Source organism: Pteronotus mesoamericanus, unplaced genomic scaffold (genome assembly GCF_021234165.1).
Source record: "Pteronotus mesoamericanus isolate MK-2021 breed Mesoamerican mustached bat unplaced genomic scaffold, CSHL_Meso_final scaffold_85, whole genome shotgun sequence".
NCBI lineage: Eukaryota > Metazoa > Chordata > Mammalia > Chiroptera > Mormoopidae > Pteronotus > Pteronotus mesoamericanus.
The window spans coordinates 73344551-73353713 of record NW_026555329.1 but is presented as its reverse complement, the minus strand read 5'-3'; the positions used below and the strand labels follow the sequence as shown (position 1 = coordinate 73353713).

The 9163-nt window shown below is 39.1% G+C and overlaps 1 protein-coding gene across 2 annotated transcripts in view; it reads right to left on the bottom strand.

Moving 5' to 3' along the window:
• Positions 1-3273: 3273 nt before the first annotated feature.
• UBN2 (ubinuclein 2) overlaps positions 3274-9163 on the bottom strand; it is a 61426-nt gene continuing 55536 nt past the window's right edge. For both annotated transcript variants that reach the window (XM_054564341.1, XM_054564342.1), the window contains exons 15-17: positions 7641-7872; positions 7124-7213; positions 3274-4201 (exon numbers count right to left, since the gene is read on the bottom strand). In XM_054564341.1, the coding sequence (XP_054420316.1) occupies positions 4152-4201; positions 7124-7213; positions 7641-7872 (372 nt within the window). In that variant the 3' untranslated portion in view covers positions 3274-4151. The remainder of the gene's footprint in view (positions 4202-7123; positions 7214-7640; positions 7873-9163) is intronic.

Genomic DNA, 9163 nt, shown 5'->3' with positions numbered 1-9163 from the left:
TTGCATAACATGTTTGTAATCATTTACTTACTACTGCATTTTTCTTCAGTTTCATTATTACAAAAACAAAAGCCCCAAAAAGCAAAAATAAAACAAAACAAACACAATCACGCATGCACAACAGAAAGTGAAAGTGCCCCATCGGAGGCCGGCAGGTCAGCAGAAACCAGTGCTGACGCACAGGGAAGGTCTCGCGTTTGGCCTGATTACAGGTATTCCCACTCTTCTAGTTCTAATTGAAAACAAAACAAAACAAATACCAACAAACAAAACAAGCGAACACAAATTCAGAACCTAAATGATGGTAAAAAGAATACAGGGACCAGTGTGCTTTTATGGTACACTCCTAAAATTAAGTATCCTATTCTATACATGGGTCGAATTATATGACAAAACCTTTGAGAAACAAAGAACTGTGAATTAAAGTCGATCAATACAGGCAAAGTTCGTTGTACAAATGTAGCAGCAAATATGATAGGTGACTGGAGTTCTAAGAGATGATCCCAAGGGACATGACATAGAGTTCTCATAATCAATGGCAGTTTGAAAAACAGTAGAATTTCCATTTCAGAAAATGTCTTGAGCCAAGTAGAGGTGGAAAGGGGGCGGAAGAGCGCAACAGGGGGAGAGAGACTAGAGGTGCCTGCCCTTCCCAACCCTGGGTAGTAAACGATTTAGATCTGCTTTGGGAAAAAAAAGTCTAGGTTAAAAATCTTTTCCAGTAAGTTGTTTCAAACAGGTGTCAAACCCACAGTCTTCAAACATGTATGTGCCCAGCTCTTCCTCCTGCCTCGGTGACAGAGCAAACCCTAGTCGACTGCTACGGCACCAAATGCTCTTTGGGCTAACAACATCCATCGAAGGGGTGGCGGGCGTGAGAGGCGTGCTGACGCAGCCCTCCGCCGTCCTCAGGGTACCAGGACTTTGTGAATGCGGATTAACCTCACTCCTTTTCCCAAAACCTTTTTCTTCAGGCTGTTCTAAAACCATGATTTCTCTTACTCTCTGATCTGAGCAGCACAGGTGAAGAGTTATAACTGACTTAGAATGGAATTATTGCTCGCATTGATTTCGGAGGCTCTGAATGAGCTTGACACTTTGCTGCCAAACAGTCTCCAACTGGGGCTCAGCGCTGCTGTCTCGGAGGACAACTCTGCGCCCATTATTGCTTGTGAATACTGAGGATTAACTTGTATGTACAGTAACAGCTTATACATCAGTGAAGGCAGTTTAAAATACAAGACAGTTGAAAACGAACAGCTTAATTTTCCTGAATCAAGAATCCCGCTGAATGGGACGTTAATTAAGTGTGCTGATTATTTTTGCATTGGGATGTTGCTAATGCTCTTCAGAAATACACATTGCTCTATATCCTTTTCAGTTACTCACCACTTTAAAAAATAAGTGCAAAAAATACAGTATGAGTCACAAATCTCTGTGCTAAAAAATAAACCAATTTATGTGTTTGTTTTTAAGTAAGAAAAACTGTGAAGAGAGGTGACATCATTTTCAATGTTATGGTCTAGAAAAGAAATAGTTTTGTATTTACACGTAGCAAGTTGCTGATCATACCTATCTATTAAGAAATATAAGGATGTTTGTTTCCTTTGTACAACATGGAAAAGGGTAGTCTTGGTCAAAATGGATGTAGGTTAGTAAAAATGTGGCGGTGGGGGTGAGGTAGGGATCTGGCAGCAGGTCCCAAGGTATCAAGACCAACAAGAACGGAACATAATCTCCATATATATGGACTTCTCAGAGCCAAGGGCCTTCAGATTATTTTTAATAGTTAGTTATAAAATGATATTGGAGGAAGAATGGATAATCCTGTTCTCTAATGATGACAGAATCATTATGGATCTTCACATGGCATGAATCCAAACTGATGGATTTATTAAGAAATTGAAATTATTACTCCTTGACTTAAACTAGTAATGAAGTTATATAGGAATAAAAATATGTACACATACACACAGACAAATGAATACATGCACCATTATCAGCAGGAAGAGGTTAACCTGCACTCTGACTTCTCCCCTGACACGGAAAGTAAAACAAAGGCTAGCTTCGCAAAGGGAAACTCCTACACAGGATTAGGGGAAGCCACTTTTTTCCCTCAAAATTAGATAAAAACAAGAGGCATGCTATACTGGAATAACTCAAGAACTGGGTAAGCTTGCCTAATTAAAAAACCAAACAAATTTTAATTGAACGTACTCAATTGAAGTCAAACTGCTCTGCAACATCCTAATACCCTCCTAAAATATTTACCTGGGTTGACACAGTATCCTTACTTGTTTTACTGGTACTGGTAATCTAAATTCTTAGAGGCAAGTACCTGTATCAATGATTCCTTTGAAATAATCTTTTGCCCTTATTGTAACAAGTTCCTGGAACTAAAGTTTTCAGTTATTTATTAACTTTTTGCTATGAAGCAAGCCAATGTAACTTTGAAGTCAAAATATAGGTATACAGATCGAACAGTTCTGTGCTAATTTACTCACGGTCCTATAGGCTATTTGGGAATTCTTCTTATAAAAGGAAAAAAGGGCCTGGTTAGTACTTTTATTGGAATCAACAGTTATTGGGGGATTTATAATGAAAACATAAACATACTTAAGAAGTATTGCTACTATCAAACTGCTGCTGTTGTTTAGGGTTAGCTTGTCATAAATGAACCAAGCTTACACCATTCTTGGGTACATAGAAGCCTAAATCAGAAGGGGAAGAAAAGACAGAGAAAGAAAAAGACTAGACTGATGAGGTGTTAAAAAAAAAAAAAAAATTCAAATAAAATGTATCTAAACAAAACCATAAATTTCTCCCTTAATATCCTTTGTGAGTAGGCTATTTGCATAAGGAAGCCATAATAACTAGGAGTCTTATAATCTGCAGGTTTACTCATATCAATATTCTGAGTAAGTATCAGTAAATGCTCCCAGTCAACTTCACTACACTGGATATAGGGAGTAAAAGTACACTGTGATTGTTATAAAAAATAATCCCTTGTACACGTCATGATTCTAATGCAATTTCTCCCTTTAAAATACTATCTTAAAAATTCCAAAAATATATATATATATATATATGCTATTTGAATGACCAATGAAGAAGCATCTGTAATACACACTGGTACCTGTTTCTATCAGTATGTAATAGTCACCTGAAGTACCACTAGCTAGAAGAGCAGAGTTGGGGGAAACTGAGTCCATAGTGGTAGACCTGCCAGGGCTAAGAGCACCAAAGCCACAGCCCTACATCAAAGATCCCCATTTCTCAAGAAAAAAATGTGAACACAGTCACATTTTAACATCAAGAATGGAAATAAGAATTAACCAGTCAATACCAGATGCACAAATCACCTGAAGAAGAGAGTTAAGTATCTGCTTCTGAATGGAAGATGAAATTGACCCTTTTACAAAAAGGGGGTATCTAAGTTTTGTCTAGTAAGAGCAACAGGCTCCATTTCTTGACTTTTAAAAATCTCGGTGATTTAATAATATATATCACTGTGCTAAAATAACTTTCCTGAAGCATCTTTAGTCCACTGATTTACATGGCGAGTTGCTACGCACTGGAGAAGATTCAAGTTTGTTCAGGATTTTTGAGGGTATATTATTTTCTCAGCTACGGTCTGTATCAGACATACAGTCGTTAATTTTTTTGTGTGGCAAATCTGCTCCACAGTCCACTCAAATAGACATGATCCTTACTCCTGACAAACTGGCCTGATTCCAGATATACTGCCTTTTATTATGCCATTATGTCTACGAGTGTTCAGATTCAACCCCCAGGATGGATGGAGTTTAACCCAAATCCTCAATTTCTTTTGTTCTCCCCCCGGGAAAAAAACAAATTTGTACTTCTGTGGGTTTGACAACTGAGTCTCTTTCAGGACAGTTAATACGGTAACTCTGCCTTTCTTTAGAAGAGACCAAAGGTCACTAACTTTGCAAGAAATCATTTCTTCCTCCTGCACCTGGCTTTAACTCAAGTAATGTTTTCTTTTCTTTTTCCTCCTCACCACAGTGCTTGGGACGAGAGAATGTAAACATCGACAGAACAGCAGCCCTATGACCACATGAGTACTTTCCCATCAGGTAGATTCCATCAGCCAGCTGAGTGTCTCATCTCCTTTGCTTGTTGGGAAGTCACTGAGATTTCCGTGGTAATTTAGTGTCCCCTTTACTTTGGCCTCCATCTAAGAAAAGAGATGTTTAATTGGTATGGGTAGGCATGATATTAAAAAATAGATTAAAGAAACAAAGCAAAAAGAATAATTAACTTTTAATGTTCATATGGGTGACATTGCTAAAAAAGATAACAATTAATATCTAACATGCTATATAGAGCATTATAGAGGTTGAGAAAACATAAAGGAGATAAAAACTCAACAAGAATGACCCTCTTATCTCCAATGACTATAGATCAATTGGTTTTCAGTGTCCTACAGATGCTACTTTGTAAGTATTTACTGTATCTGCCTCACAGTCAATTATGCTAAATGCTGAGGGCTACGCAGGAACATAAAAGACATAATCCCCATCTCCAAGACATACCCCACCTTTGATTCCTTCATGAGACAAGGTCAATTTCATTCTTTGGTCAACTTATATTAAGTAAAATTAAATTTGCCAGCACATAGTATTTTATAATTAACTTTTGATTATTTATGTTAATGAAGGTGCACACTGGTAGTGAAAAATCCAGCTGAGTATTTGTTTTGGTCCTAACCTGCAGAAGTTTAAGTGACAGGAAAGTCTGCTACTAGGAACAGGGGTTTCTAGTTCTGCCTGTGGCTATTTAACTTTTACTATGAAAATGTTGCTTACTCTATTTAAGCTGGGAAGGAGTAGGACCCAGTGACTTTGAAAGCCACAAATATATACACAGAGAAGAAGTCTCTAACAGGTCATTGCCTTAACAAGGAACATGTGACCCCACCCCACCCCCTGCCACGTTTAACAGAAAAAGATGGGAGGCATGGTAGAAAGAACAAAATACTGTACTACAGTACAATCTTAGACTGCACTTCAGTTAAGCCTGGAGGAGAGCACAAAAGTCATGTTGCTAGGTCCACTCATGGGATATCTAAGTTAATTTGGCAAAACATAAACAAAACAAAAAACTGCCTCCATTAAGGAAAACACAGCAAGAAAATAGGATGATTATTTTAAAAGCTATATAAACAGAATACTATTAAAATAGCTTTGGTGACAACATCTAAGGATTGGCTTTCCCACTGATAATGAGGTATTTTATGTACTTGCATTTGTACAGAGAAGTGATTTAACTTGAGGCATATTTAAATTTTTAAATTGGCAAGGTAAAATTTTGCTCAAAGAAGCTTTGCTTAATTAGCAAAATAAAATACTCATATTAACTGGACCTATGAGTCTTTAGACCAAGGTCTGCCCCAAGGGACAAATCTGGCCCACCACCTGTTTTTATAAATAAAGTTTTATTGAAACCCAGCCACACTCGTGTTACATGTCTATGGCTATTTTCACTACACTACAGAGACAAAGTTGAATAGTTGTGATAAGAGACTAAATGGCCTGCAAAAAGCCTAAAATATTTACTATTTGGGCCGTTATATAAAAAAAATGTTTACTGACCTCTGTCTTTAGATAAAATCAGACAATTAACATTAATTGAACTCTTACTATGTAAAAGGTACCATGATAAAAGCTTTAAATAAATTATTTTCATTAAGTTCTTATAAGAAGCCTATCAGCATTTTGTTGTCCCCGGTTTACAAGAAAAAGTGATAAGTCAAACAAGTTAAGAAACTTGCTCCAAGTGGCAGTGTGGGAATCTGGAAATCCAGGCCTAATTCTTAAATTCAGCGTCTCACACTTTTAAATGTCTTTAAAATAAAAAGTCAGAAACTTTTCATTTCAATTACATGGAAAATACTGAGAGTGCTATTTCCTGTCTCCCTCTGGGACAGCGGTGCTGCCCAGACGGCGAGAGAACCCGTATGAGGCTGGAGCACCAGATCACGCCGACCACAGAGCCCCGTCTGTCTCGCTGCTCCCAGGTCCACGCCAGCCTGCCGTGCGCACCAGGCCCTGAGCTGGACTCGCCAGGCCAGCAGCTGCCCCAGTCACAGGGTGACTGTCCTTAAGCAGTAAAACCTGGCTCAGGAAGATCAGGACTGCCGACACTTGCGCCCACTCTGCACCCCGCATTTGCACGGCTGTGGTTTTATATTCGCACCACTGAGGTCTGTTACGGGGTTCCCTGCAGCCGGCTGCCTTGATTGCCGCACAGCCCCTATTCCCTCGTGGTGGCCAACTTTCACCTTGTTCAAAGATAATCCGAAATGCAGTGGCCGAAAAGAATAGTGAGGCCCCAGTCAACTGCCAAAGTTAGAAGGGCCTATGAGCAGTAATTTCTGTTCAAAGATTCTGAAAATGGCCTTCCGAACACCATGAGCAGTCTACTGAGGTCAACGGCTGGCGAGAGCCCACATGTAACCTGGAAGCCAACATGTTAGGTCCAGTGTCCACTGTCTAATTTCAGAAAGATCCACTTGGGCTGCACGTATGTAATGTACACGGTTTGGATCATATTAATTTAATGACTGCAAACTTTACTGTTTAAGAATACCATCTGTGGGGTCAGACTTCCTGAGTCTGTCTCAGACTGAACACTTTAGTGCATCAGCTCAGGCAAGCTGCTTATATCCAGTTCAGTTTCCTGATCTAGAAAATGGGGATTGTTATCTCATTCACATGCTTCTCGTAAAGATTCAGTTAGCTAATACATGTAAGCAGTCACAAGACTCTCTGGCACTTAGTAAGGTTTCCATAAATGTAAACTATTACAACTCCTGGACATGACTTGCGCCCATTGCCTTATAAATCCTGTTCTTTGTCATCACTACCATACCTTCAACACTGCTCTCTTCACATCTAACGAGAGATCTCATTTACTGATTTCCTTTCTCTTAAAAGGACTTTGTTGCTAATGGGATTCAGTCAAATGAAAATCTGTTCTCTCCCCCACCCCCCACAACTCTGTCATTCTGGTCACATTGTTTTCAGAAAACATTTCCAGCCCAATCTCTAGAGCTACGTAAACAACAAAGAGAGGAAGAAATAGGTGGCTTTCTTACCATTAAATGTTTGCGGTAAATGTGTAGGCAGAGGTGAGTGGGAAAGTGTTGCTGCATGCTGAGCTCCTGGCTGTAAACCCTTTAGTAAATCTGAGAGGAAAACACACTTGTCAGTGATCTTCAATCTGGTTGGAGTCCTCTTAGGTCAAAACTGAAAGTAGTTTAACTTATCTAAAGCAAGCACAGCCCCACTTGATAGGCCTTCTTAAACTAGAGTACATACATGTTTACAAACTTACATATATAAATGTATATGTGTATGCAAATACCAAGTAAATCTGACCTCCTCTTACAAATTCCATTAAGAGATAAATGTGGTATAGTGGTTCATTTAAAAATTATTAATAAAATCTCAGAGTCCAGTAATTTGACTTATACATAATAAAATAAATTGCATTTCTTCTTTAAAAAAACTCTAAAATTGTCACTAACTCCAGCTGGACTATTTTCAGTAGTATAAAGTTCATTTCCTGTTTGTCAAACTAGGTAGCCAAGTAAACAAAAGGGCCCCACTTACTCTGAGTTAGGCTATGGTGGAAAGCGGCTGAGGTAGATCCCGAGGTGGTTGTCACTCCAGCTGTGTCCGTTCCAAAGCCAAGTAGCTCCAAGGGCAACTGGAAGGGCATGGTCACTGGAACAAGGCCACCCAGCATCCCAAAAGGAGTCACATTTTGATTTGTTACAGACAAAGGTGATGTCATGAGAGTCAGAGGTGAGGCATTAGCCAATAATGATGCTCCTGCTGTGGACTGCAGAAACCAGGGGTCAAAATACATAAGAAATCAAATCTTTAACCTGAATTGATTTATTTAATATCCTCATGGGCAAAAGACTGTATTTTATATTTGCTCTAACAGAAACTCTGAGTTAGAAACGAAGACCGTGGTGAACCATCTATTTCAAAGAGCTACCGATAACTAGTTTTGGAAATAACTTTATAATCAGTGCTTCATTATCAGTTTAGACTCTTCTTTAATTTATTTTAATGCCTATGTTAACACCCATTCACGTTCTTAACCCATTGATTTCTCTCCTTAGGTTCCCACTTTGGCTCCTGGCTCTAGACCTGAGTCACTAGAGATTAATGCCGCACAATTTCAGCGTGGTCTCTGCAGCCGCCTGTCTCTTACTGTTTCACACTCTTTCCTGGCACAGTCCCTGCAGCTGCCGCTCCAGCCTACGGCTCTCTCAGAGCCCCGAACTCGATGTCCTTTACTTTCATGACACCTTCAAGGGTCGAGGCCATCCTAGCCATGTTCTTCTGCATCATCAGCCTTACCCTCCTCCTCTCCAAGAGCTATGGCCTATGCCCTTGCCCACGGCACAGATCCTGCATATGCAGAACTTTCTCGTACAAATAATCTAATACTGCACCTTTTCCACGTTTCCTCTGCCTCCTCGTATCCTGGGAATTCTTATCTCTTTTTAGAACCGGTTATTCCTGGCTCTTCCTCAACCTCTAGAAACCATAGGAATTATTTTTATTTCTTTTAGTCTGAAACTTACTCAAAGAAGGCCTCCATTTCCCACACTATCTAGTCTCTCTTTAATCCCTGAAAGCTGGTTTCCATTTCTACTACTTTTCTGAATTTAGACTCACTAAGGTAAAGGTAAATTAGAGGGTGTTTTGACACTCCCCTACCTGGGGTTTAATGTTATGTTTATGAATAAAACTACAGAAATCGGAAATATGCTAACATACATTATGTATTATAGTTTCTGCAACTGTGAGTTTCCTTTAGTAGCCTTATTTTACCAACTCTAAATTCCCCTGGCCAAAAATCTTACATGTTAGCACCTGTTAGCAGGTTTGTGTGTTGATTACTCTACCAGTAAACATTATTAATTAATAAAGGGCCAGTCATTTTACTTAGTTAATGTAAGAAAAAAATGAAGGTGATCTTTCCAGACATATGTGCCACATTACATACTATATACTTAGTAGCCCATGCTACTGCTGAACAAAAATTGAAGAACATCCTCAAGAAGCTTTCCATTCTGGTTTTTCCACTCTCTCTCCAATAGCCTCCATTTCCATTA